The following is a 26,919-nucleotide window of genomic DNA, read 5'->3' on the forward strand; positions in this document are numbered from 1 at the left end:
AAAAAAAAAAAAAGATACAAGGGAATAAAAAACAAAAACAAAAACAGAAACAAAACTACATACCAATATCACTTATGAATATTGATATAAAAACCCTCAACAAAATACCAGCAAACCAAGTTCAGTAACATATTAAAAGGATTATATACTATGACCAAGCGGGATTTATCTCTGGAATGCAAGGATGGCTCAACATACCAAAATCAATATAATACACCACATCAACAGAATGAAGGGGGAAAAAAAACCATGATCATTACAATTGATATAGAAAAAGTAGATAACAAAATTCAATTTTTCATGACAAAAACACTCAGTTAACTAGGAAAAAAAACAAACTATCTTCACATAATCAAGGACTGCTGTACTCACAAATATAGTATCAGGTTCAGATTAATAACCTACAGCAAGTAAACTAGACTCATTAAAAATTCCCCATGAGGAGTACTTACCTGCCAAAATTTTCTTGAATTGTTTAAACCATACGTCACAGTGGTCTTCACTTAAATTAATAAGATCAAGTGTAGAATCTTTTAGTTTATTTTGTTCCTTTTTCAAGCAAATGAAGAGTGTGATACCTAGTAAAGTACCATTTCCCTGCTGCTTAGCAGAATAACGTCTTTTCAGTTTGACAGAGAATATGTCCTTGACTTCAATAAATTCTTCTTTACATTGATCATATTTGGAGTCACCTGAAAAAAAAAAAATTCCAATCAAAAACTTTGTGTCCGTATCTTCTATGTATGAATAACAAGAAATGAAAATCCACAAAATCTTTATCATGTCTAATTTTACTGATCGTGTTTTATGTCAATCGCTATGTGAGCTGGGGAGGGAAAAGAAGAGAAATTGGGTCTATTTTCCCAAGAATAAAAAAAGGGAAAAACGGCATTGAGTCCCTGTTACACAAGGCCCAGCCCATTCAAAACCTGAAGATATTCAATAGAAGAATTTCAAGAACTTAAAGCAACATTTCAGTAATAGAAAATTAGCATTATGCAAGAGACTCCTTGGCCCTCATAAGGACAGGAAAAATAATGGGAAAAAGAGAATTCCCTAACAGAAGTGAGTTTATAAGAATTACAAAAGGCAAAGTGTAAGCAAAAGGATAAACACATTCCAGATAAAGTAAAACATGTAAAAAGGAAGCAGAGTAAAATTCATGTATGAAACACTGTGAATCCCTGCCAGTCTAGAAAGATCGACCCACCTGAATATTACCACAGTCAGAGTGCCATGAAATTTTACTGGCTATATTTAATCACAGGTCAGAAAACATGTTTTGTAGCAAAAGACCATTTTAACAGACTCTCAAAGAAGGAGTGTTTTATACTTCCAAAGAGTACTTCTAAAATTTCCACCCTGGCCAACACAGAATCACTTTCTGCCTGAAGTAACTAAAAGGGTGTGCAGGATACACGAAACATGGAAGTAGTCCAGGCCAGTGGTCCCCGAGAGAGGGCAAACACAGGAGCCACAGGACTGCCCCAGGCTACTGCCTGGAGACTGTTGCCAGGCCTCCATGTAAGTTGAGAGCCCTTGGTGGAGTGTGGTTGTCTTCATGGGTGAAGCAGGAATGAAGAGACCAGGAAAGCCACAATGACTAAGTTCATTAAGTCAGTTACTGGAGAGGAGAAAGTTGCAGGAAAGTGAATTCTGCAGAGGTCCTCCTTGAATCTTCAGCTGAGTATATATGACATATGTGAGAAGCCACGGAGAGAGAACTACCCTAAGGATTAGAGAAAACAACGCTCAGAGATCACACAGGCACTCCCATCTGCCTAAGCGGAAGAATATGGAAATTTGTGAGCCACTGAGGAGAATACTTGGGAGAGTATGGCCTCCTTAGTGAGCTAACTAAAGGTCGCTCTGATTCCACCTAACAAAGTTTAAAAGAAAACCTCAGAGGATTAAATTGTTTCTGAGTAACTTAACTACATCCTAGAATAAAGCTCAAGATGATTTATAGGCATATAAAAATAACTACCAACTTTACACAGCAAAATCCACAATCTCTTTCATTTGATCAAAGATCCCTCAATCAAAAAAGCAGGGGCGCCTTGGTGGCTCAGTGGGTTAAAGCCTCTGCCTTTGGCTCAGGTCATGATCTCAGGGTCCTGGGATCCAGCCCCACATGGAGCTCTCTGCTCAGTGGGAATCTGCTTCACCCTCTCCTCTGCCCCTCACCCCCCAACCCCCAGCTCATGCTCTGTCTCTCTCTCTCTCTCTTTCTCAAATAAATAAAATCATTAAAAAAAAAAAAATCCCACTGCACGCATGGGGCATCTGCATGGCTCAGTCAGTTCAGCATCCGGCTGTTTGAGCTCAGGTCATGATCTCATGGGTCATGAGACTGAGCCCCACGTCAGGTTCTGCACTCAGCAGGGAGTCTGCTTGCTGATTCTCTCCCTCTGCCCCCTCCCACTTGCACTTGCACCTGCTCTCAAATATATCTTAAAAAAAAAAAAAATCACAGTGCATTTAAGAAAGCAGGAAAAAAAATGACCCAGAGGAAAAAAGTCAATAGAAGCAGCAGCAGAGATAACAGCAGCACCCAGCAGCCGCACAAGGCCCTCCCTCAGCTTCCTTCATCCTTTCACAGACTCCACTGGCATTGTCCAGTGGAGCAAGGACTTTCAGGCGCTTTGGGAAGTTGCTTCCCTGTATTCTGAATGCGTCTCTCCCAACCATTCTGCAAATTATATCCGATTGTTCATAAAGCACACAAAGCATGGAAAAAGAAACAAGCCCTTTTCTCAGTATTTATGGTGGTGGGATAAGATGAACCCTAAGTCAATTTGTTGGCCCTATCATTTCCTTAGAAAGTTCAGGCTTCAAGTCTGTGTTGGGTAACTTCTACTGTCAGCCAGAGATATATGGCCAGGGTCTCTACAACACCTGGAAAGGACAAGGAGACCTTACATCTTCCCACTACCTTCAAGGATGAAAGGAAGCAGGCTTGTCAAAGGTGCTCCTTCCAGGCTAATCTCATAATATTGATTATGACATTGTCTCTTACGCAAATTTAATTTGTTTTATATAGAATAACATACAATAAGTAAGTGCTCCAAGAAAGGATGAAAGGAAACCAAGAACCACTGAGGAAAAGAAAAAAAAAAAATGGAAAGGATGAAATAAAGTCCTCTTTTCACTAGAAGACCTATATTATAATTTGAATTGTTTACCCTGTATTTTACTTTGGCAATAAACAATTCAAGGACTATTCTAATTTAAAGCTTCTTGCAAATTGAAAATTTAAAGATACTACACCAACAACCAACATCAAACTTAATAGTAAATACCAGAAGAATTTCTGGAACCAGTATAGGAATACTTATTATCACTCTTATTATTCCCAATAATTCTGGACATCTGGTCAATACTATATGAAAGAAAAATAAAATAAAATAAATAAATAAATAAATAAAATAAATAAAAATAAAATAAAAGACAGTTGGTGGGGCAGAAGGGCCTAAAATCATAACTTTTTACAGATGATATCACAGTATGTTTCCAAAATCCACAAGAATCCATTTTAAATCACTAGATCTAATAAGAATACCCAGTAAGGAAGCTGGTTACAAATATTTCAATACCCAGGAAGAAGGCAGAATGGGGATAAAGAGATAGATCCCTTGCCAATCAACATATTATACCTAGGAATAAATCCAGCAAAATGATTCTGGACTTGCTATTCCAAATGCTATTCCAAACATACTGAGAAACAAAGAACAGAATAAATGAAGAGCTATCAAGTTTTGAGATTACATATTTTTCCATGCATATTCTCATTATTAAGTAACCACTTATAATGCTATAAGTGGCATTCCAGTCAAAATCTCCATGGTATTTTCTTTGATGTAAGGGGCAAGGAAACCAATCAAATGATTTGCAAATCTTCTTGGAATAAACGTATTATATCAATGAAGAAATGTTTTAAATGTACAGTAATGGGGGGAGTATATGCCTCATCAGATATTGATATTTTGTAAAGCTGTAATAATTAAAACATCTAGGACTAGATAAAAGAATGGTTCAAAGAAACTTGTATACATTTAAAAAGTCACTAATGTGATAATGGTGGCATCTAAGTTCAGTGGGAAATATTCAATAAAAGGTGATTTAGAATGGGTTAATTTTTTGAAAAGGAAAAAAATAGAACCCTATTTCATAATATGGACCAGTTTTTCTAGATTAGAAAAAACTTTATATAACCATAAATTAGTAAAGCCCTAAGAGTGACAGTAAAGGCAGACATACAGAGACTGAGTTACTTAACATAAAAATTATTCAACGCAGACCGGAAACTAATATAACAGTATCTTAATTATACTTCAATAAAGAAAGAAAAAAATTATTCCATCACCTATAGAGACCTAAAGAACCATACATAGATGTCACAAGCAGAAGCCAACCAGGCAGAAATATCTGCAACATATGACAGTTAAATAATCTATTTAATCAAGAAACAAAACACTTCAGTGGCAAAGTATATAAAAGACCCAAGCAGGCATTTCACAAAAGAAGAAATGCAAATTGACCAATAGACATATGAGAAAGTTCAACCTAATTAGTAATCAAAGAAATGCAAATTAAAACAACAAGATACCAGTTTTTGCCTTTTAGATTGGCACAAGATCAAAAATCCTGCTTCACAATGGTGCGGGTAAAAGCAACCAATCCCAGAGCTGGTGGGCATGCAAAAATGGTAACTGCTGGAGAACAAGTTGGAAATATGTATCAAAAGATTTCAAAACGTTAATTGCAGCAGTGTTTATAATAGAAATATTTAAAGCAATGTTCCTGTTCTTCGATAAGAGAATGGTTGGATCATAGTTTTGTACAGCTCATAAATGAGCAAGTTAGAACTCTAGAGACATTCACTGCAAGAGGTATGAAGAAAGAGAATAAAAGCAAAGTACAAAGTAATCAGAGCAATTTAATCTCACGTTAAGAAGGAAAAACAAACTCCAGTAGAGAACACACAACAATTTGTCCTATTAAAGACAAATATGAGGGAGTAGGAGATTAATTTTTTCCTGTAAACCTCCATAACTTCCCTCTCCATAATCAGCATTACTTTTATAATTTTTAAAAATGTAGAAAGGAAAAATGCTTTAACATGCACCTATTTTTGGTCCAGCAATTTACTTTCAGGAAACTACCCTAAGGGAATAAATAATATGCACAATTTAGCTAAAAGAATGCTTCCCCAAGCATTGAGTGAAACTTAGAAACAAACTAAATGAGTAACAGAATTTTGGTTCTGTAAAATCTATTCATATAATAAAATGCTATTCATCCATTAAAATGTAGAAATCGGACTAGAAAAGTATCTAAAATAGCAGAGCACATTGCCATTACTGTTTGTATATATTTACTGAATACATCATGTATGTATAATATATGAAAATATATGAAAACTTGAAATAGATTGTGATTTAGTTTGCGTATATGAATTTCTGATTTTTCTACAATGAGAATACTTCCGTTATCAATTGAAGAAGATGATTTCCTTTGCTCATCCTTAAATAGTTCCTTAATGTTACTTGGTGTTTTTTTTTAAATTCCATTCCCTAAAAAGGGTAGCTAACATTTACTGAGCATGTGCTATATGCCACATATCGCCCTATAGGCCGACATAAATGCCTTCTTCAAGTAAACACATTATCATCTGACCCTCTAGATCTGTTTTTTAAATCCAGGCGAACCTAAAACACTAGGCAAACCATCGCGGCGTCTCTACCAGCAAGACAACAAATGTATCCATTAACAGAGTAGTAAGAGATCAGACTGAGGGGACCTTCAGAGAAACAGGAAGTGGGATTGCAGCGACCAGGAGGGCAGAGTGAACGTTCTGAGAACCTTTGTAACGCTGATGCTTAGTTCCTGCCCTCCTTACTCAGGCTTCTCATCTCTTTCTCTGCTTTCGTCCAGATTCAAACTCAGGGTTTTTACTTGCAGAAGTGAAGAGAAGAGACTAAGAGAAAGACCCACAGGGTCAAGGAAAACTGCTTCCCTTTAATTTGGAAGGAAAAGAAGGGCAATTGATCCGTGAATAAAACATTTACCAGGGCGTCTGGGTGACTCAATGACCTCTGCTTTCGGCTGGGGTCATGATCTCAGGGTCCTGGGATCGAGCCCCACATTGGGCTCTCTGCTCAGTGAGGAGCCTGCTTCCCCCTTCCCCTCTGCCTGCCTCTCTACTTGTGATCTCTGTCTAATTAATTAATTAATTAATTAAAACAACAACAAAATCTAACAAATTTCTTAACAATAGACGAATGTTCCTTGCCCTTATTTTCCTCAGCAGCTATGCCAATCTCTCAGGTACCAGTTTCCTATGTAGAATTTCTGGTTATTTCTGCAATGCTAATCATTTACATAAGTAAATCTGCCCAATTTTCTAAAATGGGATTCATTTCATTCTGAATATAGCTGTTTCCTAACACTTGAAGATGTGTCTAGTATTACTGCTTTACAGAAAACTGTGTTTTCATTCTGAATATGGTCTTTGGGAATAAAACTTGTTAGAATTCTGTGAAATTGATTTTAAACTTTTTATTTAAAGGCTTGGAACTGCCTAACTATTGTTTAATCAGACTAATCAGATACTAGATTAGGTGGTGCTTTTCTAGGTCTTTGTTTTTGAAGTTCTTAAGATACGAGCAGCAGCGGACCAGCTGGCTCTGTGGGACAGCAGAGCACTGGTTTCCCAGACTTGAAAGAGAGCGAAGGCCAAAGGTTCCTCAGGTTTCTAGGTAGAAAGCCCTGAGGCTAACCCCCCAGTGAAGGCTGAAGGTTCTGGAGATCATCTGATAGGATAAACTGAAAAATCCAAGGTCATTGTGTCTCCCTGATCCCCACTCAAAAACACTTACTCTTTGGGACACACTTGGAATACACAAACATTTATGAGAAACAAGATTAAAGGGGGAAAAAAAAAAACACTCAGCGAGAAGACTATTGTTATAGGTCTATAAAACTGACCACTTCTCTATACCCTTTTGTAGTAATACCTTAACAATGATTCTGACTCATTTTATTCTCCCTATCAACCAGAAAAATACTGCTTTTTATATATAAACTATTTATAAATTTATAAATGCTAAACAAAAAATGTGGTCCTATATCTCTGCTTAAATTTTCATCCACAGGAGAACCGCTTGGATCCGCATGCCACCTACCTCTGTTACAATACAACCAATTTCCACCATAAATAAAAGCAAATGTTTTCTGGATGCAAAAGCCACATTTCCATGTACAACCGAACACAGGCAGACAGCATGTTACAAGATGAGTTAACAAAACAAACAAACAAACAAAAAAACCTTTGGGGCATGTATTTTAAATGCAACTTTAATTTTACCTTAATGTTAAGAGATCTCTTTATTGGTGAAAAATGTGGAATAAAACTTCATCCATAAAATAATATCTGATAATAATAGATAAAAATACGGAAATCCTCTGTATACTCTTTTTCAGGTTATGAAAACGTAAACCTTACAGATGACATATAATTTTTCTTTGTGGCATGTGGTTTATTATTTGAAATCTATTGGTTCATTAGTATCATATTGGTTATAGCTAGTTGTTTCAGAACATTAACTGTCCTCTCACATTACTTACAGAGATACTGGGGACCATCTGTTCTTGCGAGGGATTTAAGTATATGTCTATTGGATATCATGCTATTTATTTAATTCAGCACCCACTTCCTATTGTTGTATTTTCTTGGGGGGAAAAGTCAATTTAATTACAGGGAATAAAGATAACCTCTCCTAGCAGGTTACCCCGTCACCATGAGAGCAAGGCAGGACCTGCTCGGAGTAGGTTACAGTGGTTAACAAGAAGAGTAAAACCAACAACACTTAAGAATATTTAACAAAGGTTTAACAAAAATAGAACAGTGAATGGCACGTTTAAAAATATTACTGTAAGCCTAGGGCTTGTCTAAATCAATCTTGGCACATCTGTCTGATGCAGACCGTAAACAGGATTAGAGCTGGATTTATCTGCTTGGCGCTAATTGTGCTCACAGTTTCTGCACATGTCCACTCTTTAAAATACTGTCTGAAAAACAGGCCTGCCTGATAGATGGCTCCCACAACATAGTGTATACACACGCTTATGCTATATTAGATGGTTAAGCAATGTGATGTCTAACAATTTTTTTTTTGGCTCTTCAGAATTACTTATCTAATCCCCTAATTAAAAATACAAAATTCTGTTTGAATACACCACATACTGAGATAAATCTGTGAAGCAGGGGACCAATAAATTTGAATACACTTTAATTGTAAGAAGAAAACACAATTTAATTGTTAATAATCAGGTTAAACCAGGGTTTAAACAAATAGGGCTGTTCCTGTAGTTTACTACAAAACCTTCACAATGCATTACTATCTTCAAGAATCATGACGTAACATTTGTTAACAGAGAAAATGTCTAAATACATACACATATCAAGAGTGACAAGAAATAGCACTCTAAATAGCAAAAAAAAAAAAAATTATATAGGAAATTTTAAACTTATCATTTACAGGGAGAAATAGATAAACTGCCAATCCAATATCTAAAAGTCACATTTTTATCACACCAAATAAAAAATTAATACTCAATTTCTATCTATAGTTTTTTTCTACTTAGTTCTTTTTATCACCTGTAAACAGCTTAGATACTTTTAAGAATTTAAGCACCTGGAGATAGGTAATTTTTCAATAAGTCCAAAATGAACTAGTCAGTCAAAAATATATAAGTATTATTCTTTGATTTACAAATCTGAAATACACACGACATATAATTCCTTATTCAAAACAACATTTAATGCCTAGGATACAAAATGATGTTAGCAGTTTTAAATTACTTGGTCTATTTAATCTATCATGAACACCACATAAAACTGATACTTTAAAAAAGCATAAAATTGAAAATTTAGCTTAATTTCTAGTCATAGACAATTTTCTGTTCTAAAGATTTTCCTTCATATGTAACTTATTCATGTTCTAAGTATCTTGGCAAGCTTGTAGAAATCAGTTTTCCCCTAAATCTCTTTACTACTATACCATTACTAAAAAGGTAGATATGTACTTTTATTTTATACAGGTAAATAATTCATCAGGAGAAACTGGCAAATTAGGTCAATCATTTCAATATTTAAACCAAAACACTCATCAGCAATTCTCAGGGATTCTACAGGATCAAAATGATTTTTATCATACTACTAAACATGCTAGTTGCCTTTCTCTTTTTTCTTTTTTTTTAGATTTATTTATTTGACAGAGAGAAAGAGCACAATCAGGGGAAGCAGCACAGAGAGGGAGAAGCAGGTTCCCCACAAAGCAGAGAGCCTAACGTGGGGTTTGACCCCAGGATCCTGTGATCATGGTCTGAGCTGAAAACAGATGCTTAAACGACTGAGCCACCCAGACAACCTGCTAGTTGTCTTTTTCACCATGTTGGCATTTGCACTGAAGGTGCAAGTGCAAAAGTGTTAAAAACCTCTGGTGTCAGCATGAATCAAGGCAGTAACACTTGTACCAGTAATTCTTGCATTCTTCACCAAACCTCAAACTCCCAGTTTAAAAATAAAAAGGTCCATTTCGCTTAACTGTCCTTGATGAAGTAGAAGTGCTAATTAAAAAAAAAAAAAAATCTCTACCCTGGGAGGTACCTGGTTGGCTCAGTGGGTTAAGCTCTGACTGTGGATTTCAGCTCAGGGTCATGAGTTCCAGCCCAAAGTGGGGAAACGCTGCCTGAGAGTCTTTCCCTTTCCCTCTGCCCTTCCACCCCCGGCACCCACGCACGTAGGCACTTGCTGTCTCAAATCTTTAAAAAAATAAAATAAAAGTAAATAAAAATCTCTACCCTGGACTGTATTTCTTTTTAAGTTACATGAAATGTAATTTTAATATACATGCTTTATACATACAGCATGTCTGCTACAAACAAAAGTGAGGATTCTCTCCAGGAAAAGCACTTACACCATTTGAGCTGCCGTCGAACTAGCTGGTTTTGTGGAACACTATTTTTACTTCAAAGATCAACTGGCAGACTATGGTATTCAGACATGAGTATTTGGTGAACATTTTCTGGGAAAAGAGCAAAGTTAGCCAATCACTCAAGAAAAGCAACTAAAAACGTTGTCAATGACAAAATTAAAGCTTTAGAGCAAAAATTAAAACTTTACAAAACTTGTATCTATGACAATGAGCTTGACAGCTTCCCAATATTTCAAGAATTTTCTCATGAGACTGGTGGTCATATTAATATATCTGATATTTTTTAAATATTGGGTAATATAATGTGTCAACATCTGGAAACTCTATTTAACTTCGTATATACACCTAACTTTCCATACAACCAGTGCAGGATGTTATAAAAGCATGCATGAGGGGCGCCTGGGTGGCTCAGTGGGTTAAAGCCTCTGCCTTCGGCTCAGGTCATGCATGATCCCAGGATCCTGGGATCGAGCCCCATGTCGGGCTCTCTGCTCAGCGGGGAGCCTGCTTCCCTTCCTTTCTCTCTGGCTGCCTCTCTGCCTATCTATGATCTCTGTCTGTCAAATAAATAAATAAAATCTTTAAAAAAAAAAAAAGCATGCATGAGTAAAAGACTCATTCAAAGTGCAAGACAGACCAATAAATTTTCAAATAGACTACAAAAGTTCATTAGAATGTTTGCAGATTCAACATTGTCACTAATCTTAATAAACTGGCACTTAAGTTTTGCTGTAGTTTCAAAGAAGTATATCTGCAATTATCTGAAAACACTAAAATACTTTCCTTCTTCCAAATACACATATATGTGAAAATGGATTTTCCTTATACACTTTCACCAAAACAACATATTCACAACAGACTGAATATAAGCACAATCCTGAAAATTCAGCTGTCTTAAATTAAGCATCCTATTAAAGGCAGCTAAGTTTTCTATTAAAGACATTTGAAAAAAATCTAAGATAATTAAGTGGCATTGTTTTTTAAATTTTTTTATTTTAGAAAATATTCTTAATAAAAATATTTTATGTTAAAATGCAATGGATTTATTTGTTTATTTAATAAATACTTTAAATGTCTAATTCCTAGTAAGTAACAATTAGTATGATTTACAGAAACAAAAGCTCTTTGTGGTTTTCAATAATTTCAGACGGTAAAGTGGTCCTGAGATTGAAACCCCCAAGAACCCCTCGTCTGTAGTGTGGTGAGCACAGGTTAACCTTAAGAAAATGTAGCCTAAAGATGGCATGATTCATGCCCTCATCTTTAATCATTTTGAATCAAATATCTAAAATATTAGATTATTTTTAGACACTGTTATGAGTCCCTATTATATCTGAAACCTAGCAAAATAAAAGTACATTTCAAAATTTCATATCCTATATTTCATATTCACTGATCACATTCTATAGCAGGCCTTATCATGCAATGTGATTGGGTTCTGTCATTTTCACTTCTGCAGGAGCAACAATGTGCTCTTTTCATTGGGACAATTATTCCTCAACTTTATGATCTACTTAGATATTTGCCTCTATATTTTACATATCCACTTCCATCATGATTCCCTAAGAAAAACATTGATAAACAGCACCAATATAAAATAGGGTCTTGATTCATCTTAATCTCTTACTCTAGTTGTTTGAGGGCATTACCTGTTCAGGTATGTATATCAGTTTGTGTGATACACAGTTCATATACATCACACCAGATGGCCTTTGTGCAGATACCCCTTGAACCTCAGAAGTATGGTAATTCGTCTTCCTTTTTCTATTCTCAGAAAATCACTTCAACAGTATCTTAAGTGTCCTCCTAGTTGTCTCTAATCTCTGTATCCTAGCACCTAGCTCTATGCTTCAGACACAGGCTTGGTTTCCAATTAAAGTTTGCCATTGACTGTCTTTACCATCAGTCAGATAATATCCCAATCATACTATCTGCACTTCAACCTCTGAACCTTTGCTCCTTCATTTTTCAGCAAATGGAAGGTCCTCTTGACTCTATTCTTTTCAAACATTAACCATCTATCACAGCACATTAACAAAATCCTTCATTTCCCAGCCGCTCTGAGATCCTATGGCCCATACACAGACAAGATTCAGTCACATATCAGAAGTTCCTCACCTACCACAGTATGAAGGCACAAAGGACTTTCAAAGCCTAAGAACTTAAGTTATATATTTCTTCCATACTAACTAAACAATGGTTCAAAAATACTAATGGGAGAAGGGCTAGATAAAGAGGAAAATGTAATAGTTTAGGCTAAGCCCCATAATTTACTATTTCACCATATTTGAGCACCTACTATACTCCAGGCACTTTTGTGTACACATTAAAGCCCCTCTGGAAAACAGTACGGAGGTTCCTCAAAGTTTAAAATAGAGCTACCCTATGACCCAGCAATTATGCTACTAGGTATTTATCCAAAGGATACATAGTGATTAGAAGGGAAACCTGCACCCCAATGTTTATAGATGCAATGTCCACAACAGCCAAACTGTGGAAAGAGCCCAGATGTTTATCGGCAGATGAATGGATAAAGAAGAAAAGGTATATATACACAATGGAATATTATTCAGCCAGCAAAAATGAAACCTTAACATTTTCAACTACGTGAATGGAACTAGAGGGTATAATGCTAAGTGAAATAGTCAGAGAAAGACATCTATGATCTCATTGATATGTGGAATTTAAGAAACAAAATACATGAACATAGGGGAAGGGAAGGAAAAATAAAATAAAATGAAAACATAGGGAGGCAAACCATAAGAGATTCTTTACTATAGGAAATAAACTGAGGGTTGCTGGAGGTGGAGTCGGTGGGGGGATGGGGTAATTGGGTGGTGGGCAATAAGGAGGGCACTTGAAGTAATGAACATTGGGTGTTGTATGCAACTCATGAATCACTAAATTCTACTCTGAAACTGATAATACAGTATGTTAATTAAGTTGACATCAAAAAAATTTTTAAACGCTAATATGAACTTGACAATCTCCATGGACAACTGTTTCTACAAGAAAGGTAAAGGAATTTTTCATCTTTCATCGCCTGGAACTTGCTGGGCTTTAGGAACAGAACTATATATATCTGAGCCAGAGTGATGGCCTCCGTTGCCAGTATCTACAAAAGCCTGGATCTGGACTTTCAGCTTGTAAAGGCCCTTATACTTCAACTCCTGGACACCTTTTTCTTCTGAGGACCTCAAAGATTTTTTTTCAATCTTTGTTTTCATCTCTGCCATTATTATCAATCAACACATTATTGTGCAGTTCAAATCCCACACTACCTCACAGTAGTCACAATGAAGCTATCTCACAGCCCTCCGGATAATCTGATGGGTTTGCTATTGACAGACACTGAGAGGCTCACTTTTATTACCACTCCCATTCAGGTTTACCCTCAAGATGGTCATTATTCGCTCCCAAGATAACAAAAAAATAGAGTAAGTACTCAAAGTCCAGGGTAACTGAACTTATTAGCACGTGCAGCTTTGTGTTGTTGGAAGGGAATAGGGCCATTACGTGAGAGACTCAGCAGTAATTTTTACTCGATGAAGAGACCAGTCCTAGTACCAGAAAGGAAGAAGTTCATCTGAGGAGCCAAGACACCTCAGGAACAGAACGCCACAGTCCTGACCATCCGGAAATGGACTAGAAGAGATTCACATGATCGGCCTGCAGGACACCTGAACTTACAATCAGTCTATCTTCCTGATGCCAGAAAAATGGCCCTCCTGCAGGCAAAGAATCACTGCATGTGTGGGAGGAAGGGAGGACAAACAGAGATTGCCAGAAGCTGCATATACTAACCGTACAAAAGCAAACTTAAATACACTTATTTACAATAGCCAAGATATGGACACAATCTAAATGTCCATGGATGGATAAAGAAAATGTGATACACACACATCATGAAATATTGTTCAGCCATAAAAATAAAAAATCTTGGCTTTTGTGACAATATAGATGGAACTCGAGGGCACTGTGCTAAGAAGGGAAACATCAAAAACAGACAAATACCACATGAGCCCACTTATATGTGGAATTTTAAAAAAACAAAAAATTGAGCTCATAGATATAAGGAACAGGAGGTTCCTCAAAGTTTATCTGATCACAATGGTTTATATTCAACAGTGCTATAAACCACTGTTTATACACAATGGAATATTATTTTAGAGCTACCCTATGACCCAGGGTAGGTGAGGGGTGGGCAAAATGGGGGAAGGGAGTCAAATGGTATAAACTTCCAGTTATAAAATAAATAAGTCACGGAGATATAAGGTAGAGTGTGGTGACTAGGAATACTATACTGCATATTTGAAAGTTGCCGAAAGTAGACCTTAAAAGTTCTCGTAACAGAAAAAATGTGTAACGATGTATGGTGATGGACGTTAACTAAACTTAACGTAGTGATGTCAGAATACATACAAATGTCTAATCATTGTGTTCTACACCTGAAATTTCTATGTTCTATGTCAATTACATGTCAATAAAAAAATACACATAATTTGAGATTTTCTAAAAAATATCCATAAGCCTTTATTCATTTGATGAGGATCTGTAAGCCCTAGATTTAGTGGAGACAAAGGAAAAGTGTTACACGATTTTAATATAGCCTATCATGGTTTTATTAAAAAATCCAATTAACTTTCAAGACAAAGTTCATGTTTATTTTTAATATGCTACACACATGGGGGATATGGCCTTTATTTCATTTCCACCATTAACAGCAAGTAGTTGACAAACATGTTTGGTTTCTGTTTTGCTTTTGACATTCAAAAACTTTGGCTAAGTCAATCCAGCAAGAATTGATTTACTAAGAAAAAAAATTACAATGAAATTACCTATAAAATGTAGTCAGATTTCCTCATTTATTTTCAGTTGGATGTAAGCAAAATGTAAAGAACAAATTTAAGTCTTAGTAAACACACACACAAACACTATAAATTATACTAGTTAGTTGATACCATCTAATGTATTCACACAAAATACGTATGATCCTCTACCTGAAACTTGAAGTAAAAAAAATTTTTAAACATTTTGGAGTAGAAGTTAGAATTTTTTTTTCTGAAAAATTTTATAGTGATTCAAAGAGTCTAGTATGCAAATAAGCTCCATGTTTGACCTTGGTGTTCTATATGTATGGTATTTAATGCAAATGTGTTCCCAGTTACAGAGATTTCAAATAGTTTCTCCTCCATGCATTTCATCATTGCTAGGTTTTCTACCAGGTAGCTAGTACTACAATAAAAAGGCAAAATTAAAGGTAAAAGAAATGGTTACCTGAGAGTGTAAAAAATTTAGAGAAAACATAAATATTCTAGATCAAGCATGTTATATACTTAGCTACACGATAGAATGTGTAATCAAAGCAAAATAGCTTATGGGATTACAGTAAGCCATCTCCTCTGCACTGTTCTACTACTGTCAGGTTTTTTTTAGAAAGATAAATTTGATACCAATACGATGTGACACAACTGCATCAAACCTTAATTTCACTCACAGTAAGAAGTCACAGGATTAAATAACACTGTGCAGTCTTTTAGAAAAGTTTATTGCTTCCAGATGGATTCAAGTTTCCTTTCAGCCCTGATTACATCTAATATGCACAGGGTGCCAACATTATAAAGGACAGAGTCAAAAATATCATTTATATAGATAGTAAGGGGCGGGGTGAAGGAACGTTGGCTCCCAAAAAGGTTGTGCTAGTCAGAGCCTGACTGTTTTAAGAAATAACAAACATTTAGTAAAAAACACCATCCTATGTAAATGTCTTAAATAACGGCTGTCCCATAGAAAAACACAAATCTACAACAAAGTATCCATAAAATGACTCCTAGCTCAAGCTGCATGTTCTCTGCCCCCATGTTGGGTTGTGCCATGTGTCACACCGCATGAGGCTTGCTACCAAGATGTCCACCTGTGCCTCTGTGGCAGAAATGGCATCCATGTTTATTTCATTTAATAGCACTGTTGAATATAAACCATTGTGATCAGATAAAAACCTTCAAAAATATGGACTACCTAAAGGCATGTTTGCTAAGTTTAAGTCTGCAAGTAAATTGCTGCTTGTACTTAAAACATTTTCTTACGCTACTTGAGTATCACTACCATAATAAATAAAATCCTCTCCATAAAACCCAAAGAAAGCTCTCCCCATAATGTGAAATAAAAAATAAAATCACATCTGCTCTATCTAGTCTGGGAGAGAAAAGCAATAAAAATTCATAATTGAAGAATGATTTCAGTCTGTAGATCAGGGGCCAACTTTTTAAAATACAGTACAACTCCAATCACATTTCCATTTTCTCATCTTCTTAAATTCAATTTTTCCAATGTTCTGAAAAAGTCATACAAATTACAAATTTGATTGAATATAAATGTTAAACAATTTATTATGTATCCTTCAAAAACAGATTAGCAATTTAAATAAAATTATGGTCTCAAAGCACAAAAGAAGAGAAAAATGATTCCTTTCTAAAAGTATATAAAATCTTTCCTGCTGGATTACCACTGGGAAAAGTGGTACTCTAATAATTCTACTCATACCTGTCTCCTGTGGATATCTAACCAAAACTAAGACAAATAACACTCTGGCACTTTATTACATTTCTTTTAAAGAGAAATAAGTTCCTTTATGTAAGGCATATAACAGATATTAAAATTTCAGGTGGTTTTAATAAGCATTATTTACTTCTATTGTTAATTTTACAAGTGATACTTAAAATGGATATAAATACTAAATTTGTTCATTTTAATTAGATCAAAATAGTGGCAATATCCTCGATCAGTTACTTGAAATGCTCAAAGACACAGAGTGATCAGAAAAGGATTGAGTTATACCAAAAAGGGATTTCAAGTTACATGCCAAATCAATAACAGATCACTGAAACAGGTTCCAATCAATTAGGCTACCCACCACTAAGGTAGATAATGGTTTTTGTGTCCACAGAGGACTCATCCATTAAGAATTTCACTTACTTGTGGAGCATAAGGAATAACATGGAGGATGTTAGGAGAAGGAAAGGAAAAGTGAATTGGGGGAAATTGGAGGGGGAGATGAGCCATGAGAGACTGTGGACTCTGAGAAACAAACTGAGGGTTGTGGATGGGAGGAGAGTGGGGGGTTGGGTGAGCCTGGTGGTGGGTATTAAGGACGACAGAAGTTGCATGGAGCACTGGGTGTGGTGCATAAACAACAAATCTTGGAACATTGAACAAATAAAATAAAATTTAAAAAATAAATAAATAAAATGTTTGGTAGAATAAAAAAGAATTTCTGATACTCTGAATATTAATGTTTGAACTATCAAATAGTATTTTGTTTTCGACAATGGTTATTCTTAAACTGATCACACACTCACCAAAATAGCACATATTTGAAAAAAAAGGATTTCAGCTTCATTCCTTCCTTCAATAATTGTTACCTGGACACTTTCCACATGCCATACTGGTTCTACAAAGAGAAGCCTCTTAGAGATCTTCCCTGACTACTCAATAAATAATCACTGAAGAAAGATTTTATATATATATATATATATATATATATATATATATATATGAACAAGCCATGTAGATACAGGTTCAGAATCTCACATTTGCGATTGCAAAATCCCAAAGCTCTGAAAATTGTACATTTTTTCTTAAATCATTTGGGAGCAAAATCTGAGCTGACCTCATTTTGTAGCAAAACAAACCAAACTGACAATGAAATTTTAAGTCTTTATCCCGCTTAGCATGGATATTCTTCATGTTTCATTCAGGAATATTAATATTTGATTATGCGATGATACCTGAGGCTCACTGTGGGTGTTACATACACATACAATATATGCCCCACACTCGCTTTCTAAAATTAGTAAACATCTGAATTTTAAGACATAGCTTGATCCATAGGTTTCTGGGCAAAGGGAACAGTAAGTAACCCAATACTCCATGTCAGAAATAGTGTGTCATACTCACATGGTTGCAGGATTGCTGCTCAATTTTGGATATAGTTCAGGAAATGTCACCAGATTTATTGATAGACTAGACGCAGAAAGGGAAAGAGCAGAATCTAGCACATTTCCAAGTGTTTAGGGTGTGGGCAACTATAATGATGAAGTCTTCATATACTAAAATGGGAAGACCCATGGGAGGTGCATAGTTGTAGGTTGTAGGATGAAACTGGAATTTTAGAATATGCTAAGTCTGAGAAATCTATTAGAATGCTAAGTTGACAACTAAGTAGGTTTATAAATCTGAAATTCTGACATGCCTGGACTAAAGATAGAAATTTGAAGGTCATCAGACTTTAGATAGTATTAGAAGCCACCAACCAGAGGAGGTTGAATCAGAGAGAGAATGAAAGACAAAGAAGTCAGAGGACAGACAAGGGAAAATGAGGACAACTAAGAAAGGAAACTTCGAAGGAGCAGGCCAGTGGGACAGGAGAGAACCAAAACTGTGACATCACAGAAGGTAGGTAGAAAAAGTTGTATTGAAGAGCACATTGCGATATTTTAAAACTCTGTCCATTGGTCAAGACAGATGAGTGCTGACTTTGACAAGTGAGCTGTAGAGTGATGGAAGTCAAGAGCCTGATCATAGAAGATTTAAGAAAGAATGAGAAACAAAGTGAAGACTGTAAATGTATAATTAGTCTAGACTAATAAATGAGGGGGTGTGGGAAAGACCAAAGAAATGGGACCAAGTACTCTACATAGATTATCTTAATTAATCCTCATAACAGTTCTGAAAGGTGGAAATTATCTCACTTCACAGATTAAGATGTACAAACTAAGGTAAGTAGTGTGCCAATGATTTAATGAAAAAGCTAGATTGATTCTAAGCACATCTAATTATCAAAGTTTATCCTCATACCATTGTACAGCTTCCTATGAATTTGCCATATGAAATAAATATTGAGAAAATGCCATAGTCTTCCCAAAAAGGACACTGGTGTGGGAGTTAGGAGACCTTAATTTTAGCTCTAGCTTGGTCACCTATCTTGAGGCTAATCTCTTAACTTTTGGGCTTGATAGCTCATTCCTAAAACAAGGAGATGGGAACAGATTTATTTATTCATTGAACAAATATTTATTTTGTCCTTATTGGTTGCATAACACTATCCTAGGTGCTAAACAGCGATAAAAAAATTTTTTTTTAAAAGGCAGAAACTTACCCTGTAGTAAGGAAGATGACAAAGAATCTAATACTTTTTTCAGCTCTAAATGCTTTAACAGTTATTTAATAAATAGACGGATTTATAAATTTATAATAAATAGACGGATTTCATTCTAGGCTAGCGCCAAGAGGTTTACATTTACTCTATCACTGAAACCTTACAGCACTGTAAGCTAGGTACTAGGATTATATCCCATTTTACAGGAGGGAGGGGGAGGGAGATAAACTGAGAGCTTAAATAGCTTGCACACATGAAATGACAAAGCTTACATTCTAACAGTCCAGCTCCAGAAACCCATCCTTCAGTTGCTCTTAATAGATGGTTAGTTCCTATCTGAGTATTTCTTTTACTGTCTTAACTTTCTTTTCCTGTTATTTTACTTTTCTTGGTGGTCTCTAAATATTCAAAATGGCAAACAGTGAGGAGTGAGAGAGAAAAAGAAAAACAATGAAACTGCAGAAGTGAATAGTGATCTAAAGTTTAAAAACAAAACAAAACCAAAAAAAAAAAAATCAAGAAAACCAAAGTAGTACAGTAACATGAACAAAAAAGAGGTCTGGAGGGCACAGAAGGAAAGAGAGCAATAGCCCTTCAGAGGGTGGCCCACCAGATACCATACGCCTAACCATAAAGGACAACAGAGAGGCCTTGTCCACCATGGCTCCAGGGGTTGCTCTAACAGAAGAGTCTGGCTTCTTCCATTCTCTTCTCACACTGTTGTCCACCTATCAACCCAATAAGAATCAACACTTCTAACAAACCTAACCAAGTGAATACATCCACTAAAATATTTCAGAAAGGAGCCCTAGATACTTTCTTATACTTTTTGTTCCAACCATGTTAAAAAGTTAAGTTCTTAGGAGTTAAGCGCTGAAATCCTTAAAGGAAACAGGAGAAAGGAGGCAGAGAGGAGTCCCCCGGTCTTACTATGGTGGAGGCCTCCTTCTGATTTTCAACAAAGGGCCAATTTAGAGACCTCTAGGCAGGACCAGGTGCACAAGGAAGCCTCAATAGCTAGGAGCCATTTTATTTTCCCCAGATTCCAACAGAGAATGGTGATATTAGAGTCACTGGATTTCTCACTTTCAGAACTATTCTTAGAGCTGGCACTTTTTCCCAGTATTCTGAAGATCATATTGCTTTATAAATTATAGAGACAAATGTATTATCCATCAATAATCTAGTTTCTAAATTTTGTGTAGCTGCCATAGGCCAGGTGTTTTCTGAATGAGACAGTGATTGAAGGATGATTAGATACGGTTCTTTCCCTGTATAGTGGGGAATGAAAGCACACTGGGTAGCTAACCATTGTGTGGAACTTCACCAGATTATTCCCAAAGTACTGTTTCACAAAGGGACACTGAGACCCACTGGAGATTTTAAGGAACAACAACCCAATCCACTTCTCTACTCATCATTCTAGTTTCCCACAGAGTACCTTTGTGACAGAGATTCCAATTCATTCATGTGCTCTATAGGCCTCTTCAAAAATAGTCTGCATTAAAAGGTAAAAGCCACCCCGGGTAGCTCAGTGGGTTAAAGCCTCTGCCTTCAGCTCAGGTCATGATCTCAGGGTCCTGGGATCGAGCCCCGCATCAGGCTCTCTGCTCGGCAGGGAGCCTGCTTCCCTTCCTCTCTCTCTGCCTCCCTCTCTGCCTACTTGTGATCTGTCAAATAAATAAAAATAAAAAAATAAAATCTTTAAAAGATAAAATTAGAACCAAATTTCCCTCTGTGAAACGTGCTTTTATTTATATTTACTCTTCATTTGCTGAATTTCTACACTGAGTGCCATTTATAATCAGAAAAAATAACAAATCAGAAAAATAACAAGAAAAAAACCAAACATGTCAAACCTGTAGCTTTTACATTGCCTAAAATTAGTTCTCCAGTCCACGTTTCTGTTCTTCATTAATTTCTATAGGCAGCTAAGAATGATGGACTAGAGAAGAAAATATTGTACTCCTCTCAGCTATTTCCCAAATTCTCAGTAGGTAGAATATACATACATCCCATTAAGGTGCCACTGTCAAGCAAGAAAGCAGCCAGTTCTTACTGTAAATAGCACGGCACGAAAACACAGGGACTGGAAATCCCGATGAAGGGCCTGCCAAGCTAGACCCCCAGTCAAACACTCCATCTCATTAAATATAAATTATTTTCAGGTTACAGTGAGAATTTAAAAAGATAGGCATCCCCATTTCTTGATTTTAGAGAATACCAAACAGATCCTCAGAGAGGCAAAAGGGGCTTATCAATTACAGATGTAAAAGGCAAAACCTTAATTGTTACCTAAGACGGGGCTCTAAAGCTCATATTCTTTCCTTCTAGTTTTATAAGCTAGAAGGACTTGTAAAGAACCACATTGTAATTATAACATTATTTGTTGCATGCTTTATAATTAAACTTCAAGAAGATGTGGTTCATGTCATAGAATGGATTCCCATTTCAGTGTATCTTTTGCTGTCTCTCTGAAACCTCAAGTGTTAAAAGCAACACTTCAGGTTCTAAAAGAAAAAGGTACGAGGGGCACCTGGATGGTTCCATCAGTTGGGTATCCGACTCTTGATTTTGGCTCAAGTCTTGATCTCAAGGTTGAGAGTTTTAGACCTACATTGAGTTCCACTCTGGGTGTGGAGCCTACTTTAAAAAAAAAAAAAAAATACCAAAGAGAAGCAGCAGAGATAACCTCTTCTGAAAGGGGCTAGAATCCAGGATCTGCTTATTACTACCTGTGTGACCTTAGAGAAATTACTTAAAATCTTCCTCTTCTGTTTTCTCATCTAGAAAATTCAAATGATAAGAGCCTCTTCCCTCCCAAGACTGAAGATTCAGTCAGTAAGTTAGTAAGATGCTGGTAACTGTTCCTGCCACATACTATATCCTACATATGTAAGTGTTGGCTATTATTACCTGAAATAATTCAACAAACCATTTGTAGTCACCACACCAATATCTGAATTAGATAAACCAGAAAAAGCAGCATGTGTGACAGGTAATAGGCAGGAATGATTTGAGTAAGACTCTACCTTACACTGAGAATACAAAAATGCTGTGGCTTTATTTCAAGTTCACAAACATAGCTCCTGTTAGCCGGGGGCATCCTAAGCACCATCCCCAAAGCAGACTAGGAAGCCTCCCTTGGTCTAAGGGTCTACTAAGGTATTTATGGAATAGATTAGAAGGAGAAAAGTAGGAATCAAGAGTATAGAAAATAATGGGCAGATAGATTAGAAATAATTGTAAAAAATGAAAATCACTGGAAGTTGACTTGCATGCCACCACTGCTCCCACTGATCCTGGCTAGGCACAAGTATTTTCCCCACATACTTCCAGAAATGTATCAGGTTCAGTGTGTATCCATCCTGAAAGGGCTTATGTGCCCTACTCACAAAGTTCTCCCTTAATGCCACCCTAGGATCGGATAGAGTTTTTGAGAAACACTAATGAGTATGTGGACAGAGTATGAAACCGAAATTTAATCACAATCACCTGGGTTCATCATCTTTGGTTCTTCTTTGAATCCTGGATTTTTTTTTTATGGAAACACAGAGACTGTGGTGAAGAAGAAAAACTTCACATAGTCTAGGATTGGAAAGAAACACCAGGCATGAGAGCACAGCCCTGAAATGGGCTATTTTCCTTAATCACTGGTTCATCTTCTCAACAGATATGAAAAAGATGCCATAGCAACAGTTTACAGGTGAAGGAGTTGCTAAAAATTGGAGCCGAGGCGATGGCATATCTAAATGATCATCAATAACAGTGAAAGACACGCCCATTCTCTGAGATACACAAGATCCACAGCATAATTATTTCGGGACATTCTCAAAGTCTGTCTTGTCTTAAAGATTTCTTTAGTGTTCAAAATCTTTTAGTCGGGGGCGGGGGGGGGAACAACACTGCATTTAGATGATCATGGTGCTAACTGGCTACTTAGACTACAACTACTGACAAACCCTTATTGTATAAAGCTTCAGACCAAAAACCAACACAATCAACCTCTGAAGTCTTCTAAGGACCTCACCAACCTTGTATTGGTCACTTAAGAAACATTAGATGCAGTAGTTCTCGAACTGACCTTCAGATAATTCTAGATCTTCCAAAACATGGACCTAAGTAGCTCTGCTTTATCTATTGGGGGAGGAGAGAGCAGGTGCTTTAAGATGCCCTTGAAATGAAGAGACTAAAATTATAGAAACTTCAGTGTGGTTGTTGGTTCAAATAACTATGGATCTTACAGTGCCCAATTTGTTTCAGACAGTTACTTGGATGCTTGAAGATTAGGGATCAATTTATTTATTTAAAATGGTCTACTTTTGGGGTGCCTGGATGGCTCAGTGGGTTAAAGCCTCTGCCTTCAGCTCAGGTCATGATCCCAGGGTCCTGGGATTGGCCCCGCATCGGGCTCTCTGCTCAGTGGGGAGACTGCTTCCTCCTCTCTCTCTCTGCCTGCCTCTCTGCCTACTTGTGATCTCTCTCTCTGTCAAATAAATAAAACCTTTAAAAAAACCAAATAAATAAAAATAAAAATAAATAAAATAAAATGGTCTATTTTCAATGGGCATAAAAAAAGAAGAAAAGGGAGTAACTTTTTTTTTTTTGGTCAAAAACCAATATTATCAGGATTTGGAACACTGGAAATCTTTCTTAAAGAGATGTAAGAATTTTCAAAAAAAAGGAAAGAAAGAAAGAAAAATTGAGTGCTTTTCCTGCTCTTTAAAGGCATAGATGAGCTAAAGATTACACTAGTTCATTTTCCTTTTAATGTATTTTAGAATTATTTTTCCAATGCATAGATGCTGTTACCACCTACATAAGATTATTATAATCTATCCCAGGTAATTACTGCTGAGATCAGCAATTTAATGCCCTTTGTTTGCCAAATTTTTGTTTTCCCAAGAACCAATTCCACTCTATAAAGATGTGTTTCCAGGATACATATAATTATGCTGGGTATAACATCTGTCACTTTGCATGTTCAGAGCCTTACCAAACCAAAATAAGGGACACGCTTGTATGCCAACCTTAGGGAGAATGTTTCAAGTATTAAAAGCTTAAATATGCAGAAGAGGTTTCTTAGACTGTATTTATCAAAAGTAAAAGCTAATTCTAATTTAAATACCTCCAAATGGAATTAACTTATTTCAGTCCTTAGATAAATTTTAACATGGCTGTAGCATTTTTAATATTATTTAGTAATCCTGAGTTATCTTTACTAAGATTTATATATATTTATATATATAGAAACCTTAGTGAATTTTCTACTTCAGTTCTCTTTCAGGCCATCTAACCATCTCAACCAAAGCAACCTGTAATCAAGGACAGAAGAAGAAATAATTACTGGTGACCTCTTTTCTGTATTTCACCCTTAAATAGCACGGTGGATTTCGATGACAAAACAATGTTGCACTTTCAAATGTAGGTCAGTATTTTGATTGCACCACAGAAGTGAATCGTTCAGACTTGAAGAAAGCAGAGCATACTGACCCAAATCACTTCTCTGCATGGCCTTCTACGTTGCCCACCAATCTGATAATCCTGAGAACTTTTCCATGTGCAAGATAACTGTTTATTGACAAGATTTTCCAGAAAGATACAAAAATGGAAAAAACTGATTTCAGGACCAAACCTGAAATGAACCCTGAACATGAGGAAAACAAATCAGACACAGTCATCTCTCACCAAACATTTGCAATCACTGACAAAAAATTGAAGTTTGGAATTCATCACTTTCAGAAAAGTTCAGGAGGTCAAGCAAACTGATGACCGTGTTAGTGGTACTCAAATGTATTTCATTCTCTTTTGAGAGCTGCTATAATATAACTAAAAGATTACTGTTTGGGCTGCTTTCAGACTGATGAGATCGCCCAAGTTCACAGAAATTTAGAGTGGAGGAAACCTACTTAAAAATAAAAGAAATAGGGGTGCCTGGGTGGCTCAGTGGGTTAAGCCTCTGCCTTGGGCTCGGGTCATGGTCCCAGGGTCCTGGGATCAAGCCCCGCATCGGGCTCTCTGCTTGGCGGGGAGCCTGCTTCCCCCTCTCTTTCTCTGCCTGCCTCTATGTCTGCTTGTGATCTCTCTCTGTCTCTGTCAAGTAAATAAATTAAATCTTTAAAAAAATAAAAATAAAAATAAAAGAAATAAAAGAAATAACACATCTTTCCAAACCATTTTCATATGGTCAACACTCCTAACAATTATTTATTATAAATGAGAAAGTAAGTAACTATACATTAACCATTATATTAAAAAAAATCAAACAACAACAACAACAAAATACATCGCACTATTAACAGAAATTTGGAGGAGAGGGAATAAAATCTATTTTCAGGACTGCAAAAGATTTAGCTAAACAAATAAGTCCAACTGTTATAGACCGAATTGTGCCTCCCACCCCAAAATTCGTATGATGAAGCCCTAATCCCCCAGAGTGAATATATTTGAACACAGGGCCTTTAATGAGTAATTAAGGCTAAATTAAGTCCTAAGGGCAGTATCCTAACCTGATACCACTGGTATCCTTATGAGAAGAGAAGGACACAGAGCTCTCTCTCTGTGTGCACAGGAAGCAGGCTGCATAAGGGCACAGGGAAAAAGAAGAAATGAAAACTTAAGGCAGGATGGTTTATTGGTCTGCTGGGGCTGCCATAACAAAATACCACATGCTGGGTGACCTTTTGTCTCATCTCATCACCGTATCAAGCAAAACGTGGCAGAGAAACCAATCGTACATCTTTTTTCCCTTCTATATTCCATTATTTCCAGGCAGGAACACTGAAGAATATTTAACACCAAAAGGAGAAAAAGCTTTAATTGCCTACTTTATCATTAGCACACTAGACTTACACTGAGAAGACACTAAATTATTTTAGGCGAGAATTAATTAAAATAGCAAGTGATTCAGTCTGGCCAGGAGAAGACAGGTGAAGTTAACTGAAAAATTTGTGTAAGATATGAAAGTACCAATAACAATTATTTCTCATATTGTCTTTCTGCAGCATCACACAGAAAATCTTCCAGGGGTGCCTGGGTGGCTCAGTGGATTAAAGCCTCTGCCTTCGGTTCAGGTCATGATCCCAGGGTCCTGGGATGGAGCCCAGCATCGGGCTCTCTGCTCAGCAGGGAGCCTGCCTCTTCCTCTCTCTGCCTGCCTCTTTGCCTACTTGTGATCCCTGTCTTTCAAATAAATAGATAAAATCTTTGAAAAAAAGGAAAGAAAATCTTCCAAAAGTCCTTGATATTTTTGCTCCCACAGAACTAGAACCAGTGCCTCCTTGAGCTTCCAAACCCAGGAAGACTGAGGACAGCGACGCCTGGAAAGTTAGGGTCAAGACTGACCCAGAATTAAGTGGAGAAACTAGTCAGTTTGAAAAGGTTCATCAAAGCCAACTAGAGAAATGGCCCTTCATCTCCCTCCACCCCTCTCTTCCCCTGACCCCTATAACTGCTGCCCCTATGACAGCCTCCTCCCTGGGAGCTCAAATTCTGATTTAAGGGGCTGAAGGGAGGGCTTTAAGAAGGTCCCATATGGAGGAATACTTTGCCTTAAGCAAAATACTCCCCCTTCTTACCACTCACCCTAATGTTTGTCCTCTCCCAGACTCACACATGATTTAAGAGTCTTAGAAAAGCGCTCTGAAGTGTGGAGACAAAAAAAAAAAAAAAAAGAGAGAGAGAGAGAAAGAGAGAGAGAGAGAGAGAGAAGAGACAGGGAACAGAGCTTATTCTGTGATTTTCTAAAGTATTAACTGCTGG

The 26,919-nt window shown here is 36.6% G+C and overlaps 1 protein-coding gene across 2 annotated transcripts in view; it reads right to left on the minus strand.

Annotated features, from left to right (window-relative positions):
• The window catches only part of CERKL (ceramide kinase like), a 122,298-nt gene that overhangs the window by 78,985 nt on the left and 16,394 nt on the right, over positions 1–26,919 (minus strand). The window contains exon 2 of one of the 2 annotated variants that reach the window (XM_032856053.1): positions 453–692. The exons of the other annotated variant lie outside the window; for it this stretch is intronic. Coding sequence (XP_032711944.1) covers positions 453–692 — 240 coding nt within the window. The remainder of the gene's footprint in view (positions 1–452; positions 693–26,919) is intronic. 2 annotated transcript variants of the gene reach the window in all.

Source organism: Lontra canadensis, unplaced genomic scaffold, assembly GCF_010015895.1.
Source record: "Lontra canadensis isolate GAN:19392208 unplaced genomic scaffold, GSC_riverotter_1.0 scaffold11, whole genome shotgun sequence".
In the NCBI taxonomy this organism is placed as follows: domain Eukaryota; kingdom Metazoa; phylum Chordata; class Mammalia; order Carnivora; family Mustelidae; genus Lontra; species Lontra canadensis.